The sequence below is a fragment of the Malus sylvestris genome, chromosome 15 (genome assembly GCF_916048215.2).
Source record: "Malus sylvestris chromosome 15, drMalSylv7.2, whole genome shotgun sequence".
Taxonomy (NCBI): Eukaryota; Viridiplantae; Streptophyta; class Magnoliopsida; order Rosales; family Rosaceae; genus Malus; species Malus sylvestris.
In genome coordinates this window covers 21,598,751-21,623,060 of record NC_062274.1, presented here as the reverse complement: position 1 = coordinate 21,623,060, position 24,310 = coordinate 21,598,751, and the positions used below count along the sequence as shown (strand labels likewise).

Here is a 24,310-nt window from a genome sequence, read left to right as displayed (position 1 = left end):
GGCTCCACGTGGTTGTCGATGTGTGGAACTTCACGTGTGACCCATAAAATGGGGTCTCACGTCGGGGAAGTGTTAAAATTCCTCTATCCCACATCGGCTAAAAGGCTTGAGAACAAGCCCTTTAAATAGAATTATCTCACTCTAACTATCACCGAGACCTTTTATGTTAAAACTCCACACCTGACGGATTGAGTAGGTGGCCAAGTGGGAACAGTATCGATGTTGTTGGAATGGGCCTATAGCCCAGGGACAATATCGGTGTTGTTGGAGTGGGTCTATGGCTTGGTTCCAAGTGGTTGCCGATGTGTGGAACTTCACGTGTGACCCATAAAATGGGGTCTCACATGCGGAGGAGTGTTAGAATTCCTTTGTCCCACATTGACTAGAAGGCTTGAGAACAAACCCTTTAAATAGAATTACCTCACTCTAACTATCACCGGGACATTTTGTATTAAAACCTCACACCTGACAGATTGAGCAGGTGGCCAAGTGGGAACATTATCGGTGTTGTTGGAGTGAACCCATGGCCCAAGGACAGTATTGGTGTTTTTGGAGTGGGCCCATGGCCCGTTTACCTGGAATTTAAGAGAGAGAAGTGAGTTCGAAAATATTACATTAGTAAAGGAGAGGGAAAAGTTTCGAACCTAGGATGAACCGGTAGAAACCCAACACCATTCCACTAGGATATTAGACGAGTTCGTAATCTACTGGTTCTTGATATTGAATGAAGTCTCACGTTTGAATTTTTATGTACGCACTAATTAAACAAAAAATTTGAGCATATGAATCTCAAATTGGGTAACTAATCTATGACCAATTCATTTTAAAGTGAAACCTTAACTTTTTTCATCTTATCAAGACATGTTACCTATGTATTGAGTCCAATGGCCTAGGTGCTGCCTCGTTATCAATGCCTACGTTCTCATGTCCACCAATATGTATGTCCATATGGTTAGTGGTGGATGCATATTAGGACTCAGTGATTCCAGGACAAACTAAGTCCTAAAAATATACATGGGAAGGTCTTTTAAGAACCTTCCGAATATTTGATATGAGTCATTTTTTTGCTTAAAAAGTGTTTGATGAAATGTTTCTCGCATGTTGCGTCAAAAAAGCTCTTCAAATTTTCTCAATAGCATTCATCAAATTGTTTCGGCATATGTCAATATTTGTTGACATGAGCACAACTTGATTCAGCTGACAAAAAGTTAACCAAGTGTTCGATAAAATATCTTAATGAATAAACTAAATTTTTTTACATGCTTTGCGTTCTATTTCAATCTAAAAAATTTGAATCCTGGATCCACCACCGCATGTGACTCATGTGGAAAATAAGAAGCTCCATATTTTGTATTACTATAGTTAATTAGGTTTTAAGGAAAACTAATGAAAAGGGTTTGAAAACTTTGAGTTTTAATGATAAGGATAAAATAAAGGGTAAAGTGAATAGTACCAGGATTGACTTTTTAGTGTAAAAATATGGTTTTTCGTTAAAGTGAACAGTACCGGGAGCTTTTCGTTAAAGTTCCTTTAGTTTTATGATAAAACATCTACTTTCTTAAAAAAATATTTAAAATTTAAAATACACTAAATAGGCAACAAATCGTATATAAATTATAGCCGATTCTGTTTGTGCGTAGACGCTTGAATCTTTGAATGCAAAAAGAAAATAAATTAGCTTTATCTATAGAAAAAGGAGAAGCCTAGTGCTTTATGCATTGGATTGGCCTGTTTGACAGGCAATTTGGGAACAAGTGCCAAAGTAATATAAAGAAGAAGATGCTATCCATAATCCATGTGTTTAGTTTAATTTACTAGCTGGATTACTTAATTACATTCCGATTCCCAGAACCTTGTTTTAATCCTTTTTTCTCAGTTTTTGTCCTGCTTTCAGACAAAGAGAGAGACGCACAGTGTCTGTTGTTTCTTTTCCTTCTTTGGAATATGCAATCCTACGCAAGGTCCTCAAAACAAGAAGCAAAATTACTAGCCAAATTATGTCCAACAAGCTTTATAGACACGGTTTGCTTCCACAGTCGTTATTCTGTGCGAACGTTTGTTGACTGTTAATGTATGAAACTTGTAAGTTATAATGCATCTTTCATATTCTACGTCTTATGTGACGGTCGCATAATCATAAACTTACGAGAGAAATGTTGTGCAATTATTTCCCCTACATGGGTGTTTGTCGTTGGAATTTCCCTTTATATGCGTTGCTTGTGTTTTACTTCTTTCCTAAATCGGTTCCTCTTGCTGTCACTTACTTAATTGCTAGTGATAATTTAGTTGAATAAAGCTAGACACATCGAATATGTTTTGGATACACATTATCGACATTTTATCCCTTATACGCATATTTAAAGTAATTTGAATTCGAATACACAATATTATGGTTATATCATGAGAAATTTTAAGGAGACTCTCTCAACTCTACGTGGACTCTCTGCCCACATCTCATGTTTTTTGTACAAAAATTAACATTAAAATGTAAAGTAACAGAAACAGAAAGTTCATGAAGAACCCTACTTTGAAAGAGTCTCTTTAACATGTCTCTGATATCATTCGAGAAATTAATACAGCGAGTGTGACAGTACTAACTCATCCTAGCTTATGAGTTTGTGACAGGGCAGATTAATAATTGAGTGATGCAACTAATTTGAATGATTGTTTTTTTGGTCGACAGACATACAGAGAGAGAGAGAGAGAGAGAGAGAGAGAGAGAGAGAGAGAGAGAGAGAGAGAGAGACATGGCTAATAACTTCACCCTGGTAACAGTTAGGGTTATAATATAGTGTCTAGGGTGATGCTATTTGCATACACTTTTTTACTTTTCACACATTTTCTTAATTTTTTTCTGTCAAATCAAATAAATTGAAAAAAACTAAATAACAAAAATTAACAAAAAGTATATAGATAACACCATCTTAATGTCTCCATGAAAACCCTGCAAAAATGGGAAGCATCAAAAGCATACAGTACCTTATATACACATGCATATATATTATTTATCCACATTAAAATATAAAATGCTCCAACTACCACCCATTTGAGGAGTTTCTTCATCTTTAATGTTGACACCTAATTTCTGCTTGCAGATCGCAGGCTGTGAGAAAATTTTATTCATTTTGATGATCGAATTTAATAGAAATTAATGGATTAGGTAGCCTTAATAATATATAAAAAAGATATGAAAAATGCATTTGAGTGCTTTTCCTTGTTGCAATTAGCATTTGAATTGTGCATGGAACAATGTTTGACTACTCAAAGATGAGTAGTAACTTCTACTCAAAATTCTTTATATTCGAATCACAAAGTTTTGTGTTTATGATCAGAACTTTCATATTGTAAATCACTTTGAAAAGATCGTCTCTAAAAAAATGAATTGAAAAAAAATTGTTATTAGCACTTTAAAATTCTCATTTTGCATTCTTCACGAATGTATTTTTCTTTCTAAATAGAAAAAAATTGGAGTGTAAAATGAGAATTTTAGAGCACCAATAACAATTCCCTAAAGCAAAGATTGTTTAGTCAATTCATTCTAGAAAATACATAGACGGTTATGCTTTTACCAATCCAGTCATCTGGTTTTATACAGTTTAATGACTAACGATATTAATTTTAATGGATTTTTTTAGAGGCAATCTTTATAGGTTGATTAATAATACGAACGGTTCTAATCATAAAAACGAAATTTTATGAATTTGCAACGAACAGTTTTGAATAAGAACTCTTACTCATTATTTGAGTTGCCAAGTATTATTTTTATAAATGAGCAATGTCCCAAAGTTGATGAGTTGATGATGATTTTTTTTTCCTTTTAAAAAATAAATTTACATGAGTCACTTACTATGGTCTAGTGGTATTCCTCTTCACTTGTAAGTAAGAGATCTTAGATTCAATTCTCGTCAAATGCGAGTTTGAACTACATTATTGCTAGCGTATTGTGAGGCTAAACTCACCTCCTTTTCCTTAGTAAAGATTATCGTTTGGTAAAAAATAGAAAATTACATGAAAGGTCATCAACCGATTGTAAAATCATAAATCGAATATTTAATGATGAATTTTCAGTCCAAAAGGCTTCCATAATCTTCATTGAAATTTCTCCTTTCACCTTTTTCCTTGAAAAATCAATTGTAAATTAATGTTAAAAATGCATGCATCATCTTTACGTTTCTTTAGCAAATTCATTCCAATTTCTCATGGTTGATGATTACTCGATTAGGGATCCTCTTGCAACCAATACTCATCAATGTTGATTTTAAAATTATGACAAAAACAAAATGAAAAGTCGATGTTTATTTGAAACAAGAATGCCGACGATTTTTTATTTTTTATTTTTTTTGAAGAAGTGATATTATCTATACTAAGAAATGGGGGTGAGCTTAGCCTCATAATGAACTAGTAATAATGTGGTTATCAAACATAAGATCTCTCACTTACAAATGAAAAGGAAAACGCCGACAAATTAACAATTTTTATTCACCTAAAATCCTCATAAACAGTAGCGGAGTTGACTTCTACGGACAAGGATTGTTTGCCCTCCAATTCTGGTGTTCTTCCCATGCCCTCCTGTTTTGTATGGTCACGGTTAAGCCACGTCAACATTTTATATTGTTTTTTTATAGATATAATAAGATAAAAATGAATAGTAATATAAAATGTTGACATAACTTAATCGTGACCACACAAACAGGAGGGTACAAAAATAACACCGAAAGTGGAGGGCAGGCAATCTTTGTCCGACTTCTAGAGCCCAATATAACATTTGTCATGACGCAAGGTCTAGTCTAATTAAATGAAAGTTCTTATCATGTTTAATTGAATGCGGGTGGGATATTGACGCTAGCAAAATTTACGCTATTTTCTTATCTATGAAGTTGTCACAATCGAAAGTGTTACAAAATAGTATCCTGGATGGGGTTAGAATCCAAAAAATTAATCGATGCACGTAGACGAGAAACGTCGATATTCTCCTACAAGTAAGATATGACAAGCTACTTTCCTCCAAATCAAATCAAATGATGTCATACAATACCTAAAAGACACCACCGTCCAGGACGGATGGAAGTAGGGACTAAGGTTGTCCCAGGACAACGAAGTTTGAAAAATATATATGCGAACGAGGTCTTTCGAGGATTAAATGTTTGGTACGAATTTTGTGTGTGTATACTAAATGTTTGATGAAATATATTATAGACATATCTCAACATATTATTGTATCGATAGGATTGGATAAATTCTTTTTATATCACTAATAAGATTCTTTCGGCATATGCTATTATTTATTGATATGTGTGCAACATGATTTGGCTGACGAAAACAAGTCACCAAACGTTCGAGGAAATGCCTTTGTGAATAGGCTGAATTTTTGTTTACGCATTCAGTTCCTATTTTAAAAAATTTGTATTTAACACCAGGACTCCTTAAGTTCAAATCTTGGATCTGCCACTCCCCCTCCATCTCCAATAAACTTGGCAATTTCTTAAACGACCCGTTAACACGACATGTAAACGACATCAAAATAAAGGGTTTTGGGTTAACTAGATAACTAATCGAGTTGTTATTGGGTCACACGAGAATAACCCCTTAATAACGGGTACTTAACAAGTTTACACAAAGGTGACATGTGGATAACCTGTTTCGATACGTTAAGAAAACAGTTATTTTGATGATTTTAATTTTGTATACTAAAAAAACTTACTACAAAATACAATAGTCATAGACAAAATATATATATATATATATATATATATATATGTTGTATATTAAATATGTATTATTATATTATTATTCTATATAAATTAAAAAAATTTAAGTTTTATTTATTTTTATAGTACACAATAGGCAAAGAGTGAGTTCAAAACATTATAAAACATATTAAAGCCTTAATAAAAACATCGTCAATATAATTTTTGAAGACAATATATCAAGCCAAAATTCCAATACCATTTCCTTTGGTGATTGATGGAAATGAAATGGTTTTATTGTAAAATACTTGCAAGGTTCCTCAACCTTGAAACGCAACTCCCTTCATTTTATATATCCTTAAACATTTAGTATTCTGTAGTAATGTACTAATGTCTTTTCTTTAGACTCTTATTTGGGGATATGTAATACTTTTTTTTTTTTTGAGAAAGGGATACGTAATACCTGCAAGATAAATGTTTTTATTTTATTTTATTTTTTATGTTTTGAATTAATATTTATGTGACAATGTGGTATGCATATACTAATTTTATAATGTTTTCCTTTTTTTTTGGTCGAATTATGTTTTTCATTTTCATTATTTATTGGTTTAAAATATATTTTCTTTAATGGATAACGGGTCATGTTATATTACCAGTTCATTTTAACGGGTGGATTTCGAGCTGGATCATATTACCCATTTATTTTAACGAGTATTACACGATACGATCTGTTAAGATATCAAATATGTTACGAACACGAAAAACGCGACATGAATGCCAATACCAAGATAAATGCAACTTGTTTTTTTATTTTTATTTTTTGTTCAAAGACAAATGCAACTAGTTACTCACTTGTAAATTGCCAAAGTTTCCCTCTAAGTTCATCAAGTTTACAAACCCACCCCACAAAATAGTGAAATACTAGCAAACAAGGCGCCTTGTCATTATTCTCTGTAGCAAGTCCTTCCCAAAGTGTTTATGCGGGAATCAGGTTTTTCTCACCGTACTCAAATTGGGACCCTTTTTGTTGGACATTTTGATGCATTGAAATTGAACCTTATCTAAAAGATTGCAACCCAAATTGCCCATTCCCAGTTGCCCTTTTTCTCATTTCATTTTTTTAAAATGATAAACATACACATTTTATAGCATCTCGTACACACTTGTTTTTAGTTATATTCGTTGTCATGTTAGTAATTTATTTATAATATTTATATCTATTTAGTAATATACTTATATCCATTTAATAAGGGTTGGTTTGGAGTTTGTGTTTGGTAAATGAAAAAAAAAGTGTTTTTTTTTTCTTCTCAAAATCATGGGTTCAAAAAGACCAAAGCAACAGAAAACAGAAGCAGAGCTACACATACTTCTCAATTTTTTTTTCATTGGAGACGGGTGAACAGTACCAATTAATGAAACTTTCATATTGAAATCCTATCTCATCTTTGACACCTTTTTTTTTGTTGCTAAAAGCACTTTTGTCACTATAGTTTACCAAATACTTATCTGTTTATTTTCACAGTTGTTTATTCTCATAGCACAGCAGAAGTAGTTTTAAAAAAAGCACAACAACCTCAAGCTAGACCTAATATTTATGATTAAATACAAAAAAAATAAAATAAGAGAAGGAAGCACTTTTATACATAAGTTAAAAGGTCATTTGCTATTAAGTGAAATGTCTTAGGTTCGATTTTTACCAAATACGAATTTAAATCACATTATTGCTAGCACATTGTGAGGCTTAGCCACTTCCCCATCTCATAGTGTAAATAATATTGTTTGTTAAAAAAAAATTATTTGTTGTTGGTATATCAAGAAAGTTGTTTCTTTGGACTTTTTGGAATGTTCACGTAACTTTTAACTGGAGTGTCATTTTTTTAGCTGAATAATAAGAGCTTATTTGAAAGTGCTTTGAATATTGATGAAAGCGCTTTTGATGAAAATATTTTTTGAACCAATCCTTAGTTAAAATACAAATAAATCCTACAAAAATACTACTAAAATACTTTTTTGAAAGAATGTGCTTCTTGAATGAAGCATTCAGTACATACTGATACCATACGCACATGATATACGAAAATTCTCATTCAGCAAATAACATGTAATTAATAAACGAGGTTATACTCAAAAGCATGGTCTAAAATATCTATAATATCCCGATATTTCCATCGAAATTTCCGTGTTTTTGGACTACCAATATTTCCGATATCATCGATATTTTAGACCTTGCTAAGTCACTCATGTATCTTACCATGCAATGTATAAAGTGTAAAATATTGTACTAATTCATTATATATAAATGATTATAGTGTGTTTAAACTTTTTTCATTAATTACTACATATTTCCTACACTCACAATGTTTGCCAGCTCGCTATATAATCAACTTAAATCAGTTATATCTATCATGCAATACATTTCATTCCAATTTTTTTGTGAAAAACTAATAGATAATTGACTAAATAAACATCCTGCAAAGTTTCAATAAAAATTTCCAAGTTTTTCTTACAATTTCCGTGGTTTTTATTCAATTTTTATCGATATCGATAATATCCTGATATTTCCATCGAAATTTCCGTATTTTTGGACTACCGATATTTTCGATATCATCGATATTTTATACTTGCTCAAAAGTTTCCAGTTGTCCACCATTTACCGGCTACACCCCGTCACTTGTCCAAATCCATAAAAATTGCAAAATCCGAAAAAGGTAAAAGGAAAATTCGTCATGCAATTATACGAGTCCCTTTTGGTAATTTCAGACTTTCCTTTTAATTCCACTTTCGTCGGCCTGTGTCCGAGTTCTGAGTCCTGAGACTCTGCACTCAGGAGCAGAGAGAGAAAAAAAGTTAGAGAGCGAGAGGGAGGAAAACGAAACGCCTCGAAACGCAAAACCCTAGAAACGCGAATTTTCTTCTCTCTCTCATGGATAATTTATCACATTCTCGGCATCCAAACAGGTCTTCTTCCGCGAAAATGATGAACAATGGCGGCCTGTTAGCCAAGACGCTCTACGACGACGTTTACGGCGGTCCGCCGAAGTTCGGCCTCTCGTCCCTCTCGCCCCGCCTGGAGGACTACAGCGAGATTTTTGGGAGCTTCCACGCGTCACGCGCCTCGTCGATTCCGGTGCTGGATGTTCCCGCCGTCGACGAAAACGAGGTCTTCTTCGATGTGCGGAGCTCCGGCTTCGACTACAGCGAGGTCTTCGGCGGCTTTAACGGCCTGGATTTCGCCGTCGCGTACGACGACCTGGCTGATCAATCCCACGGCGGCGGCGGTGGCGATTCCTCCGACGAAGCCTGGTATGATCATGCATGTTTTTGTTAAATTCTCAGTCAAAATTTGTTTCCTAAGTAAATATTTTATTTTTATTTTTTACTGAAATGTGAATGGCATTTTGGGGAAAAATCTATGTCTTTCTATTTTTTGTGAGTTTTGAGTGGGAAGTGTAAACTTGGTGACCAAAACAAAACAAAGTCTTGTGGATTTAGGTATTGGGGTTGATTTAATGAGGTAATTAATAACCTTTGATCTGGGTTTTTTCCGGTTGGATAAGTAAGAAATAGTGACCGCGAGGAACTTGTAGCGCGTTTACTCTTGCACCCGAGCTCTGTGTTCAAATCGGGCCTCCCGGAATAGGGATTGTATAGAAAAAAGAAAGTAAGAAATAGCGTCCTAGGGGAGGTTATTTATATGATAAAAGTTCGATTGAAGTAAAATTTTGACTTCTATGATTGTAGAAGGGCGAGATAAATGTGTTTAGCCGGAGTTGGAGACTAACTTCTCTGTTAGGATCTGTGGGTTGTTTGGGTTGAAGGTTGTGACACAGCCCGTGTTCAACACCCCTCTTGATAAGCTTCTTGATCAATCTAATCATGTACTAATGTATCTGAGTGAATTTCTTTACACGTGGAAGTATGAAAGAACAAGAAACATAATTGCTTTGTCTATCATTGCAATAGTAAATGAGGAATAAAAAGATTTTTTTTTTCTATACATAATTTGAACCATGTAATGCTAGAATTTGATGTTAGAATATGTTTTTCTGGTTTCCTCATTCATAGGACTCCTGCAGAATCTGGTTCTCTGTCAGAAGGGTCGGATGATTGCGGAAAGAACCAATGCTCAAATGGAGATCCTTACCAGTCATTTGATGGCAGTAAAGATTTCAGCATGGCATATCATACAGCTCATCAAACAAGCAGTAAAGATTCTTTGAACGGGATGACATATGTAACTCAGGCACATGTTGTTCCTGGATACACATATGTGCTGGATGAAATCACTCCCTCCCAACAGACAGAACATGAGAATCCAATCTTTCAAGTAGCTGATGATAGCAAATTAAATATGAACTCCAATGTGGAAGTGGTGAATCAAAAGTATCTCAAAAAGACCATGTCACTCCCCCCTGATGGTAGTTCTTCCGGACAGGCATTTGGAGACAACCTTAAACATGAAAGAGGAAATGGTAGATATGGTTCTCATCATAGAAGGCCGTTTGTGACTGTATCAGACATAAGCCTTAGAACTCAGCCCTCTCAGTTGCCACCACCCTCTCGACCACCGCCCATACTGGATGGAAGCAGTGGAGATTCTGGTAGATTGTCCTCAAATTCTAACACGATTGCTTCTGATGGGACGGCAGGTGATAGTTCACCCCGGTTCTTTGATGTCGAAGTGGATGCAAGTTCATCTGCTGCAATCTCTGCAGCTGCTATGAGAGAAGCAATGGAGAAAGCTAAAGTACAACTGAAAAGTGCAAAAGTGTTAATGCAGAGGAGGAAAGACGGATTCCAAACCTGTACAACATCGGGTTCAAAGAAAGAAATGAAAGAGAAGGAAGGAATGGTGGGTAAAATTGTTGATGACTGCAATGGTGTGAAAGTTGAGGGAGTGCAGGCCACTTCTGTACGAGAAGATGGTAGAACGAAATTTGTTGTTAAGAAGGAAAGGCGGAAATCTTCAAAGACAACCAAAGAAGTTCCAGAATTTTTAGAAGATGAAGTATTCATAAATGTGGCTAAACATTTTGAACAAGAGAAGCATGGGAATGGGTCTTTCAAAATTGATGACGCTAATGAATGGCAGGAAGAAACACAATATTTTGAATTGGCGGCAATTGATGAGTCCAAGAAGGCTTTTGAGCTGGAAAACAAAGAGAAGATTTTGGTTCAGAGCAGAAAAAGTCACGAGAACAGGCATAAAGAAAAGGCAACCATGGAAGCATTAGAGCAGAAAGAAGAAATCGATAAGAAAGTAAGAGCAGTTATTAAAGAGGAAACAGAGAAGCAACCTCGTGGATGGGAGGAATGCAATGCAAGACCCAAAGCATCTAAGGAGGCATGCAGTCGAAAAGAGCATGACAAAAAGGTGAAGGTGGCTGAAGAAATTCATGAGAACGGACAGCATGAGATGAGTTCTAGAATGGGGACTCTACCTGCAGAACCTGAGAAGCAAAGAGATGCTGAAAAATCAGAAAAGCATGACATTGTGCTGGAGGTTCAAGAGCAGGCCAGGAAGCAGAAGGTAAATGAAAAAAGAATTAGAAGTGACAAAAAACTCAAGGAATCTCGTGGCATGAAAAGTTTTGAACAGAGACAAGAAGAAGCTTTGAAGCAGGAAGAGAATGAAATAAGGCTTAAAGAGGCATTTGAACAAGCAGAAAATGAGAAGATACTGAACAAGGTTCTTGAGCAGGAAGAAAATGAGATGAGGTTAAAGGAGGCTGCTCTTGAGCAGGTAGAAAATGAGAAAAGGCTGAAAAAGGCTCTTGAGTTGCGAGAGACTGAGAAGAAACTAAAAGAGGCTGCTGAACTGGAAAATAAGAAGAAACAGAAAGAGGCTACCCAAATAGAAGAATATGAGAAGAGGATAAAAGAAGCTCTCGAGAGGGAAGAATATGAGAAGAGACAACAAGATGCCTGTAAAAGAAAGGAAGCTGAGCAAAGAATAAAAATGGCCCATGCTTATGAGCAGCAATATGACATAAATGGATTAATAAAGGCTCAGGACAAAGAAGGAACTGAGGGAAGATTAAATGAAACTTTTGGGCAAGTTAGAACTGAAAGCACGTTAGAAGAGGCTAATGAGTCGGAACAGACTGGGAAGACTGCTAAAGTTGCTGGTGACTGGGAAGAACTGAATGTCCTAAACACAACAAATGAGGGGACAGAGAGGAATGAAAACGGTCAGACCTTGCACATGAAACAGGAGGATCTCAGGGTATCTGATGATACATGTAACCAGGATTGTAATCAGAACTCTCAAGCGACTCAAATATCCAATAAGCATGATAAAAGCAGTGAAACAGTGGCAGCTACACAAGAAGTCCCTGCTCATGAAGGAAATGGAGAGAAAAGGACTGAACACAACAATAGTGATACACAGCCAGAAGTAGTACGAGTAAGCATGTTGATTGATTTGGAACTTAAAGCATCTGCCGCATCTGCAGACCATTTAGAAAATGGAGAGAACCGGTTCAGAAGGGAAGATGCCAGTGAGTCTCTTCCAGTAGATGATAGTGTCAAGAAAGCAAGTGAAGAAATTAGGGCTGAACCTAAAGCTAGCAAAAGGGAATTGGGGGCATTTGAAATTGACAATGTGCCGGTTGATGAAAAGCTCAAAGAATCTGGCATGGCCCAGCAAAGCACACAAGAAGGAAATAGCCAAGTTGCAGTGGAAGATGCCTATGAGTCGGTTCCTTTAGACATTCACATGAAGAAAGCCGGAGAACCTGGCAGTCACATTGGACCACCACGGGTTGAGCAATTTAATCAAGTGGATTTTGATCATGAAGCTAAAAAGGACTTAAAGGAAGTTGAAGCTGCCTCAATCAGAGAAGAAAACAAGAAAGAATACTCGACGCCTAAACTGGTGAAAGAGTTTGTTGAAAATAAAAGGAAAACAGCAGCAGCTCATCCCGCCATGACAGAATTAAACAGCCAGAAATCATCTGGACAATTTAATGCAGGTCAGCCCCCAGAGAGAAAAGAGAAGAGTCTTAAAGAGACCCCTAAAAATGGGGAAAAAGAAAATGAAAGATTGAAAAGAGAAAGAGAGCTTGAAAATGAGCGCCTTAGAAAGATAGAGGAAGAAAGAGAAAGGGAGAGAGAAAGAGAAAAAGATAGGATGGCTGTTGATAGAGCGACACTTGAAGCTCGTGAATGGCCGTTTTTGGATGCTCGTGATAGGACAGAATCAGCTGCTATTGAGAGAGCATCAGCTGAAGCTCGACAAAGAACAATGGCTGAGGCTCGTGAAAGACTGGAGAAGGCATGTGCAGAGGCCAGGGAGAAGTCATTAGCAGGGATGACAGCCATGGAGGCCAGGCTCAAGGCAGAGCGTGCCGCAGTAGAGAGAGCAACTGCAGAGGCTCGAGAGCGTGCTGCAGAAAAAGCAATGGCTGAAAGGGCTGTATATGAAGCAAGAGAGCGCGTGCAAAGATCTGTTTCTGATAAATTCTATACTTCGTCTACAAATATTGGCTTAAGGCACTGCTCTTCATCGTCGGTGAGTATTTTTTTTTCCTGTTGAATTTATCATCCTTTTAATTAATTCATATTCTCAAACAGCTATCTGAACTGGCTGGTAATTCATAGGATCTACCGGACAGCACTAGGGGATCAAGATATCCATATTCCTCAGTATATGGTGGTATGTGATTTTTTAATGCTCCAATGGTTATTCAAGCAATCTTTCTTTAAACTTTTTCATAGTTTCCATCAACATTTGAGTTATTGCTCAGTTGGCTCTAAACTATTTTTTTTTTTCTGAAACTTTCTATTACAGAGAGATATGAGGGGGTGGAAGGTGAATCAGCCCAAAGGTGTAAAGCTAGGCTAGAGAGGCATGCTAGAACAGCTGAACGAGCGGTATGATTTTAAATCATTTATAATCTATGAGTGGTTTAGTCTTACCTGGCATTATAATTCCAAGCTTTCTGGGACTGTTTCAGGCGAAAGCTCTTGCGGAGAAGAATACGCGCGATCTTCTTGCACAAAGAGAGCAAGCAGAGAGAAATGTAATTATTCTCTCCACATTAAATGAACTTTTATGACTTTGAATTGTTTTATCATTTTCGCTGATTGGCTCGGATCTAATTCTGTTTGCAGAGATTAGCCGAGACTCTGGATGCGGAAGTCAGGAGGTGGTCAAGTGGAAAAGAAGGCAACTTGCGTGCATTGCTTTCAACTTTGCAATATGTAGGTGTTATTGATCTGCATACGTTTTGGCATTCATTCTTCATTGACTTCCTTGATCTCTTGAGTTTAATTTAACAAAAATAGAACGTATCAGCAAATGAACCTATTATCTTCAGTCGCATAGAGCTAGGCTCTATCAAGTGGTTAATTGACTAGATGTTTTTCATTGACAGATCCTTGGGGCTGATAGTGGTTGGCAGCCCGTTCCGTTGACAGAAGTCATAACAGCTGCAGCAGTAAAGAGAGCTTACCGGAAAGCCACTCTATGCGTTCATCCTGACAAATTACAACAACGGGGTGCAAGCATTCAACAGAAGTACATATGCGAGAAAGTTTTCGATCTTCTAAAGGTGCGTCAAGTGCATTTGTCTATTTGTGCCTTGAGTGATTTCTAGTTGTGCTTCTTCTTCTTCACTTGTTTGATTTTGTTTGTTGGTCTGGTTTAATACAGGAAGCTTGGAACAAATTCAACTCCGAAGAGCGGTAGCGCCGGCTTTTGCGCATGCAGCCCATTAATATCATGTAATTTGATTATTTTTTTTTTTTTTTTTTTTACCGCGAGTAATTATGTATCCTTAGCTCACAAGAATAGTTGTTGGGTAAATTATAATTGAATGAAATATGGTGGTTGAATGTTCAAATTTTGGAAGACCAACGGGCACATTCTCTGTGAAGTAAAGGCATATGTAATAAATAAAAAGAAGGAACATGTTAAATCTCCACCCGACCAAACTTAAAGACAAAAATTGAGTTATAAAAGCTAAAGAGGCTTACAGATGACTATTTTGCATGTGACAATCATGACGCCTCATGATGTATAACTGCTGGAGTTTGACCCTTTTCTTGTTGGTCTCTATCATTTTATACTGCTACTAATTATGATTGTATCTGTCTTTTTGCTTCTATACACATTTGGTTGTTGTAAATTGTTAAATGTCTAGTGTAGTGCCCATGTTCTGTTTTCTGCACTAGGGTTTAGGTCAATTTTACGTCATAAAAAATGCATCCTCTCCCCCCCTCCTAGTTACTCATAGTATGGGTATATTATTTTACCACATTCATGTACAATGTGATGTTACAACTGACACATATAACAAACATTCAATGACATGAACTTATTAATTCACGTGTCAAGTACACATCACACGCCACATGAATGTGGTAAAAAATATGTGCCCTCTTTAGCATTTTCGCTTAATTAAACACCAACCTCTCCGCACGTGCTCATGCGCATGCGAGAGACATTTTTTCATCACGGGCGCTACGCGCCCTTAAAAATGTGTTACTTTGGTTATGCATGTGAGAATGTCATAACAATTTCTTATTATTTTCTTTTTTACAATCAACTCCTTATGATATATTTTTTTCTCTACGATTGTGTTACAAACTATTATTATAACCATGCTTTCTAATTAATGCACATAGTCAAGGCGTATTATTCTATAATTCCGGGTGTTACACCCAAAGAACTTTTATATATGTCGAAACCACGTATGCCAATTTGTAGCCATTGTTATTATTTTTTTTTATCATTGGTGCCACATTATCAAACGTTTTTTTATCACATGCACCAAAACAAATAAGTATGAAATCTGAATTTTTCCGACTATTAAGAAAGATAAAATCACAAATATTGTCTACAAATTTAGTCTTCCTAGCATTACCCATGTTGTTATCTTTGAAATTCATTATTTAATGATGACAATAAATTTTGCAACATCAGCACTACAAATAGAGTACAACTAAAATGAATTTGGACATTGTATTTTTGAAAAATGAACTTGTAGAAAAAATGTAGTACAGTACAAAATGCAGAAAAAACCTTAATTCACTCTGAAGTTGGTGTAGCAAATGAATGCGTACAATTGCAATTACAGTACAAAATGCAGAAAAAATGTATCAAGAGAAAATGGTGAAGCTCTGAATATAAAACTAAATTGATTGTTGGTCGTACGTATTAGATATAAGTGATTGCAATCTTATGCAGAGACGATGAATTACAAAAGTGTTTTGATATCTTTTTTTCTACGGGCATTAAATTCTCAAGACCTTGTCTGATGATAAGAACGAAACCAAAGATCTTGAATCAGAATCCAAAATCTCTGGAATTGAAAGTTAACTTTGTTTGCAAGGAAATGAAATCCTACCAGTGAAAAGCAATTTGTAGCACATGCTTTTAGAATTCACCCAGCTGCTCCGAAAACATTGGTTTGATATCCTTTTCTCTACAGGCATTGGTTTTAAATCAAATGCTAATTGAACCTATAAATTTATATTAGGTTTTAGACATTGGCATGTCAATGTTGTGCACATTAAAAATGTTGTTTGTCACGAATTGCAAGTAAAATTGACAATTCGCTATCAGACGGTACTTGTTTGCAGAAGTACAAAAATTATACAGAAATTTGTTATTCCATTCACTACACACGGAAAGCAAAATTATATTTCATATACTCTTATATTTTTCTCCTCAATCCACATATAATTCAAAAACCTTTGTGTTTAATGTTTATACTTTTGTCCTCCACAATGAGAGCAATCAAGAACTAATCTCCATCTTCCATACTTGTTTTCTCTTTGGCATAGCAGATCTCCAGTGGTTCATTCTCTTTGCACTTATCACCATGGAAAAAAGGAAATTTATTTATTTATTTTTCAAATGAAGAAGACGTCCAACTTCTCACCCAAACATTGAAGTAAAAGCATACAAATGAAGCCATATAGAATTGTTTGAAACTAAGATATAAAAAACCCAAAACAAAAACCTGATTAAGCAAGACAACACATAGTCCTGAATTCTTATTTGGATGGACTTCAAACGGCTTGCAAAAATGCTTATTGTTCCTTGTCAAGCCAAACAATCAAAAAGCTTTATCTTGTTCCTGGCCAGTCAAGAAAAAAAAACACATGGAATGAAAAGATATGAAACAATAACAGATAAAACAATCGTGGAGAACTAAGAGCAAAGCAATTGTAATTTTGCAAATTGAATCTACTACAATAAAAATCCAATCATATATCAAAATGAGGGAGATCAAAACCTTATATCTCCACATACGCTTACACTCATGTGAGAGGCATTTTTTAATCACGGGCACTACACGCCCCTAAAGATGACGAATGCATACAACATATACATTAGATGGGTATGTCTGGTTTCAATCTAGTTAAACTATGTCAATCATATCGCAGGCAACAAGCATATATTCTGATTTCCTTCAGAAAAATCAATGGACCAGTCAATACAAAATTCGGATGACCACATTATGGGCATGAACAATTTTCTGCAGGGTTATTTGTCCTCATGATTGAATATGATTTATAGTTTAACTTCTCTTGTATAATTAGTGCAATTATTTTAACTGTGTAAGGTTTTTGGGTAATCATATTGCATTCCATTAGAATCACAAGTGTGGGAGCACTTTGATCCTCTTGCCATAAGTATTCATTTTGTTATCTTCAGAAGGTTTTTATATTTTTATTTTTCCCATTTAGATCTCATGTAAAACTACTTAGATGCATCCCTACAGTAAGTAAAATAGGAAGGAGATAAGGAAAAAAAAATATGGATAGCCTGAGTTTATTAGAAAACAATCACACGACACTCAAAAAAAAAAAGTAGGTAAGATCATACAGAATACCATACCTTTTCTATAAGAAAAATCCACATGAGAAATGTCTTAAAGTTCTATCATATCCCCACATTCCCTTTTGAAATAAGCAATTACTAATACAGAGTACCTGAAAATCAACACACCAAAAAAAAAAACTCTAATTTTGATTATGTTGAACAATTATGAATACGGAAAAAAACCACACAAACAATCCTTAATTTTTATCACAAACTTAATATGCAGTGGCCTAAAACAATGCAAAATCTAATCAAGTTCATCAAATTCAATATTAATTTTACATCAAAGACACAATCTTTCTGTATCCTAAACCTAAAATGCCATACAAAGATCATAAATTTTCTGAATTTCCAAGCAGCAATTCAATCTCTCAATTTGTAAACAAATTCTTCCAGAAGAGAGTGACGTGGGGTAGTAGGAGGAGGGAGGACGCTTCGAGTAGAGAAGCTACAAATTAAACTAAGCAAATTAAATTTTTTTGGTCGAAATTAGCAGAGGACCAAACTTATTCAAAAAAAAAAATGAATGGTCTTTGCCATTGAAATTGAATTACCCGTCCAAGCCTTTTTGGCCTAGCATACACCATCTTCAAAATACGCACATCGACTCCGAACTGCAAACGGATGTCCACCATATGAAATAACGAAACTTTATTCGGATGAAGATCTTAAAACACAAAGCAATTTCATTTTGTTGAACAGATCGTTAGTTTAAACCTGTAGTAATTCATAACATTCACAGCTCTTCATCAGAAATGAACAACTACAAATTAAACTAAGGCAAATTAATTTTTTTTTTAGAATTCAGTCGAAATCAGCATAAGATCAAAATTATCCAAAAGAAACGAACAGTCTTGGCATTGAAATTGAATTACATGTCCAAGCGTTTTTTGCCCAACATCCACTATTTTTAAAATCTGCAAATTGGCTCCAAGCTGTAATACCTTATCGAAATTGAACAAAAACTGAGCAAAATGAATACGAAATTTAAGACGATGAAAGTGCATGAAGAAGAAGCATAAATAAGACAATGTGAGAAACGGCTATGTGCGATTGAGTTCGTTTCTCCTTTTTCTATGAATAGTGGGGATTGAGTAAGCCGTTATGGCCTCTTGATCATGCGGTTGGTTGCAGTTTCCATTGTAGCAACTGCTTGTAGATGTCTTTCATCTGAAGGGTCACAATTTGTTTGAATGGGGATATCTTTCATCTAACAGTTGTAAAAACATCTCCGAATATTATATTGTGTGTATTATGATTTCAACCCTATTATAATTGCGTATTACGATTTTAACCATATTATATTAGGATGATTTTGTGTTTTTTTTTTTTGAAGTGAGGGCATTCTTGGCATTTTGAATACTTCACCAAACTGACATTCTCCCTTTATATATATAGATTAGTTGTCAAAATCATTTTTTTTCAAAACTACTTAGTACTATGGTCTAGTGATATTTCTTTTTGTAAGAGATTGTAAATTTAATTTTCATAAAGATGAATTCAAATAAAATTAAGGAAAACTAATGAAAAGAGCTTGAAAACTTTGGGTTTTAATGATAATGAAAAAATAAAGGGTAAAATGAATAGTACCAGAATTAATTTTTTAGTGTAAAAATATGATTTTTCGTTAAAATAAATAGTACCGGAAACTTTTCGTTAAAGTTCTCATAAATTTATTATGACCAGCTGTGAGACAGCCAAAACTACTTAGTACCATGTGGATGCGGCGTCTCTTCCGGCTCTATATTTCCTTAATAACGCCGTATAAGACTTGGCTTCCATATCCTAACATGTTGGAGAAGGAAGCAAGCCGAGAGTGCCTGTGAGAGAGGATAACCTTAGATGTAAGACGTTCCCTCACCCCAATTGATGACCGCCCTAACTCGTCCTATACGTTCTCTCCACCTTCCCGCCAAATGCAATTTCAATGGCTTCCAGACCCACCACCTGTTTGATGAAACGTCTCAAAGAGATATCTACTCGCTCAACTCCCTGCTCGCCTCCTACACTCGCAACGGACAATTTTCCTCCACATGGGCTCTCTTCTGCCGCGTTCATCGCACGAAATCCGACCTCAATGCCTACACTTTCACTCCGGTACTTGGCGCCTGCAGGGCTCTTCCCCGCCCTGAACGTGGCAGGCAGGTCCATTGTCTGATGATCAAAACTGGTTCCGAGTCAGGAACCGTGGCAAAGACTGCCGTCATGGACATGTACTCCAAATATGGGTTTTTGGAGGACTCTGTCAGAGCCTTTGAGGAGATGGAGTTCAAGGATGTTGTAACTTGGAATGCTTTGCTTTCGAGCTTTTTAAGGCATGGGCTTGCCCGAGAAGCGGTTGGTGTTTTTGAAGCAATGAGGAAGGAAAGAGTGGAGTTCAGCGAGTTTACTATGTGTTCTCTGCTTAAAGCTTGTGCCTTTTCCAAGGCCTTTCGACAAGGCAAGCAGGTTCATGGGATGGTGGTTGTGATGGGCCGCGATATGGTGATTTTGGGCACCGCTTTGATTGATTTCTACTCTGCTGTTGGATGTATGAGTGAAGCCATGAAAGTGTTCTCGAGCTTGAATTGTCGAAGGGATGATGTCATTTTCAATTCTCTAGTTGCCGGGTGTGTTCGAAACAAGAAGTACCAAGAGGCATTGTCGATTATGTCTGCCATGAAACCGAATGTAATTGCACTTACTAGCGCTCTTGCTGCTTGCTCAGAGAATTCGAATTTGTGGATTGGGAAGCAGATACACTGCGTGGCATTGCGTCATGGGTTCATGTCCGATACCCAAATGTGCAATGTTTTGCTGGACATGTATGCAAAGTGTGGGAAAATTTTGAATGCTCGATCTTTGTTCAATGGAGTTCGTAATAAAGATGTGGTTTCGTGGACAAGCATGATTGATGCATATGGAAGTCATGGGAATGGGGTCGAAGCTCTTGATCTGTTCAACAAGATGGGGGAAGAAAGAACTGGAGTGTTGCCGAATGCTGTGACTTTTCTTGCTGTTCTCTCAGCTTGTGGGCACTCGGGGCTGGTGGAGCAAGGTCGAGAGTGTTTTAATTTAGCGATAGAGAAGTATGGTCTGGGCCTGGGTCCGGAGCACTATGTCTGCTTCATGGATATGTTAGGCCGGGCCGGTCAGATAGATGAAGTGTGGTGTGTGTTTGATGATATGGTTAAGCATGGCATTAGGCCTACAGCAGCAGTCTGGTCAGCATTGTTGAATGCTTGTAGCCTTAATCTGGATGTTAAAGGGGGTGAGCTTGCTGCTAAGCATCTTCTGCAGTTAGAGCCCGATAAGCCCGGGAATTATGTTCTGATATCGAATTTTTATGCAACCATCGGAAGGTGGGATTCTGTAGATGAATTGAGGAGTGTAATGGAGACGAAAGGACTAGTTAAGGAAGTCGGAAGTAGCTGGGTTACTGATTCGCACTGCCATGAACATGCCACCAGCCTTTCTGTTTGAGAAATCAAGACTAGTAAGAGAACATCTTTTGTTATGGATGCTAAGCTGGGGAAGGGCCGAACCCACCATTGAAGTCTTTGAGGTAAAGTTGAAGATGGTATCGAGCTTGCCAGTTCCGAGCATTCAGATCATCCAGAAATTTAACGCTAAAAGAAAATAACTAATTATATATTTGAGAGAGAGAACAATGAATCGAAACTCAGGAAACTTTGTATTGAAATATCCTCCATTTCATAGATTACAAATTCAAAGGCACAATGATTTCATATACAGGAGAAACTTGCTTAATTCAACCGTTGTCTATCTTCTCCAACTGTTAACAGGTTAGAACGTCCGTAAGACACGGAGAAATGCAGTGGAATTTCTTCATTCTGATTTAGCCTTCTTGTCTGCCTTCTCCTCTTGGACTGGTGGAACGACGACCCTAAATGTCCATATTGCCAGCAGAGTCGCCTCTATTGGGGCGAGCCAGTAAACCATGATATGCTCCTTCGTGATATGGTCGCCACGAGCATAAGCCCATCCCAGCACCTGCCCAAGTCCATAAAGTTGAGGTTCAGTGCATTCAAGTTTCGTAAATTAAATCTCAACAAGCTGAAATGGATTTATAGCCGTGAAGAATCGTTGTAGGTACTTACAGAGGCTGGGCTCATACAACCACCAGTCAGATCAGAGCCAAGAATGTGAAGAGTTAACTTAGAAACACTTGAGATCCAAGTCTTGGTGAAGAAACTCCCTGGGATTTTTCTGGCGAGCCCAAGCGAGATAGTAACAATTGCAAATGTCAGCAATCCTTCTGTAAGAGCACCTCGATGGATGTCAACGTTCAAACGAGGCCCGAGACCTATTTCAGGAAAGGTCGCGATTAAGAACCTAACCCCAGCAATAGAGCCAATAACCTGAAGCAAGAGAAAACAAGATCATCGACACATGTATATAGTAAGAAAAAACAACATAAATTGCATCACAGAAACAATGAAACCAATATGTCACAAATGCCCAAATCAGATTTCACCTATCCAAATTAATATGTAATAAAGAAAATCAATCGACTTTCCATCTATCCAAACAAAATTTTCTATCTAGATTCCGTTATTTTAGTTAAAATTTTCTCTCTATCCAAACAAACGATCAACGAGTCAAAGGGCGTCACCTGAGCAGGGATTCTGGCAGCAACAGTGAAAAGAAAGCGGCTGAAACCCCCCGTAAACGCGCCGGACAACACGGTCAAAGGATTGTAGGCGCCACCGTTGGTAACCTTACCCAGCAACGCAAAGAAAAACATGTTCAAAATCGAAAGGGCGCACTTGATTATCTCACCGCTGGGTCCGTGACCAAACCCCAGAAAGCTAAACACGTAGATCTTAATCAGGACCCCCGACCATACCCACATGAACGAGATTACCAAATCCGACGCGAGCAAACCAATCCCCGCCATTTCTGCCGCGCAGCAATCTGAACCGTCGGTCGGTCAGCCGGGCCGGGAGGACGATGGCGGCTGAAACTGCCTTCCGAGAATTTGAAGGAGGACGATTGGTTTACTTTGACGGGAAATAAAAAATGAAAATCGTTGGAGGGACGACATTGACGCATGTATTTTTGAAAGACGAGGTGAGAAGACCAGAAGAACTTTCGCTGTTTTTTCTGTCGGATTGGAGATTCTTAGGCTTTTTTTCTGCTTTTTTACAAGCCCACCATAACGGGCCTTTTTTTATTTTGGGCTGAAATTTGCACTATGCGTAGGTTTTTATCCTTATATTTTGGGCTTAGATTTCTATTTACCAGTTTATTTATCCAAGTGGATAACACTAGTTTTTTGCAGTGGTAGTTGTCTGTCTCACGTTCAACTCACACGTTTGCAAAAACGATATATAGTTGTTTCGAGTTTATTACAAAACTACTTGTCGTTTGCCCTGTTAAAGCAACTCCACCGGGGTATTTGGCCCAATGGACAAGTGACAGAAATGAGGCAATAGCCCCAACGATCAGCTCCAGCCTATGCTGGCAATGGGGCTCGGGGGAGGCCAGGTGGACAGGTCAGGCGCGATCCACAGCCCGAGAGTCTGAGGCCCAAGTGATGCATGGCTGACGTCAGCCATGATTTAAAAATATTTGCGTTAGGCTGACGTTCTGGGTCGTCTCGTACTCTGTTGCAATCGCCTCCATCAAGCTCCCAGCCACCACCACATGTCCGTAATGGACCACCCTCTCACCGTCCACCACATCGCAACTACACAGCAAAGGAATCCAGAGCTTCTCCCCAAACCGAATCAGACTGGGGTCGAATATCTTATTCACTGCCGTGATTTCCTGGTACGTCACGAGCCTCGAGAATAGGACAGTGGCTATGTGGTCGAGGTCGTTGTTGGACTTGACTATGTACTGAGGCTACTTGTTGGAGACGCCAGTGCCATTGCAGTAGAGGCAGGTGAAGGGGAATAGGACCTTTTGTTCGGCGGGGACGGGTAAGGCAGGGTCGGTGGCGAGGGGATAGTTGTTGGTGCTGAAGTGGGTGACGTTGAAAAGGGTTTTGATGGAGAATAAAATTATAAAGAAAATTATTTTGTAGTATTTTATAAAATAAAAAATACTAATATTTTATTGACTATTGCTAGAGCTATTTAGTGTAAGGGTGGAGATGCAAAAGGCAGTTACTGTTCATTAAAGCAGTTATTGTTCATTGAAGGTTATTCAATAGTGACTTATCCTATGGGGCCTTTGTAACGATAGAGTTGCTCTTATGGTGGCACACTTTGATTTATTGTGGGGGTGTGTGTTAAGTTTTATCAAATATCATATCGTTTGTCAATAAACAAAAAAAGAAGGTTTGAGTTACTTGAAGAACAAAATCGCATTGCCAATCTACTGACCAATGGTTCATGGTTTACTCACCATTAAATTTTAAATCGAGAATTAAAAGTAAAACATTAGATGTAATCATTAATAAACTATTTCCAATATTATCTAAATAAGAATAATCATGTATTCCTTAATCACAAGATGACCACAAGAATATTTCTATTAATGCGTGCCGTTAATTTCTAATAAATTAAAGTAATTAAATTACAGGACAAAAATGATGCAAATAAATCGAGCCAAGCGAGATAATATGAGGAATCTTATGCTCCCTCCACTAAACGAGATTTAGAATCTTGGTGACGTAGACGAAGTTATGGTAAGTGGTAGAGAGACTATGGTCGTGTCATGTTTCAATATCTTAAACAAAAACTTTATTAAATGAGTTAATTTATTAATTTCTCCATTTCTCTATTTCTCTATTTCTCTATTTCTCTTTCCTCTTCCCTACAAAATCTTCGTTGACATT

The 24,310-nt window shown here is 37.0% G+C and overlaps 3 protein-coding genes and 1 long non-coding RNA gene across 4 annotated transcripts; 2 read left to right on the top strand and 2 right to left on the bottom strand.

The window, feature by feature from the left end:
• The first annotated feature begins 8,478 nt into the window (after positions 1-8,478).
• Positions 8,479-14,533, top strand: LOC126604784 (auxilin-like protein 1). Its single transcript, XM_050272094.1, has 8 exons — positions 8,479-8,990; positions 9,753-13,200; positions 13,290-13,344; positions 13,480-13,562; positions 13,646-13,711; positions 13,803-13,892; positions 14,066-14,242; positions 14,344-14,533. Exons 1-8 carry the CDS (start codon positions 8,611-8,613, stop codon positions 14,377-14,379), a joined length of 4,335 nt encoding a protein of 1,444 aa, XP_050128051.1. The 5' UTR covers positions 8,479-8,610; the 3' UTR covers positions 14,380-14,533.
• Positions 14,534-16,227: 1,694 nt separating this feature from the next.
• On the bottom strand, positions 16,228-17,628 carry LOC126604783 (uncharacterized). The gene is made up of 3 exons (XR_007616741.1): positions 17,539-17,628; positions 16,658-16,774; positions 16,228-16,507 (listed from the first exon to the last, which is right to left on the bottom strand). It is a non-coding gene; the product is annotated as an uncharacterized LOC126604783 (long non-coding RNA).
• Positions 17,629-19,214: 1,586 nt separating this feature from the next.
• Positions 19,215-21,278, top strand: LOC126604777 (pentatricopeptide repeat-containing protein At5g66500, mitochondrial). Its single transcript, XM_050272088.1, has one exon. It carries the CDS (start codon positions 19,393-19,395, stop codon positions 20,983-20,985), a length of 1,593 nt encoding a protein of 530 aa, XP_050128045.1. The 5' UTR covers positions 19,215-19,392; the 3' UTR covers positions 20,986-21,278.
• LOC126604781 (probable aquaporin SIP2-1) lies at positions 21,174-22,586 on the bottom strand. The gene is made up of 3 exons (XM_050272093.1): positions 22,139-22,586; positions 21,624-21,884; positions 21,174-21,516 (listed from the first exon to the last, which is right to left on the bottom strand). The coding sequence occupies exons 1-3, from the start codon at positions 22,421-22,423 to the stop codon at positions 21,352-21,354; spliced, it is 711 nt and encodes a 236-aa protein (XP_050128050.1). The 5' UTR covers positions 22,424-22,586; the 3' UTR covers positions 21,174-21,351.
• Positions 22,587-24,310: the final 1,724 nt, after the last annotated feature.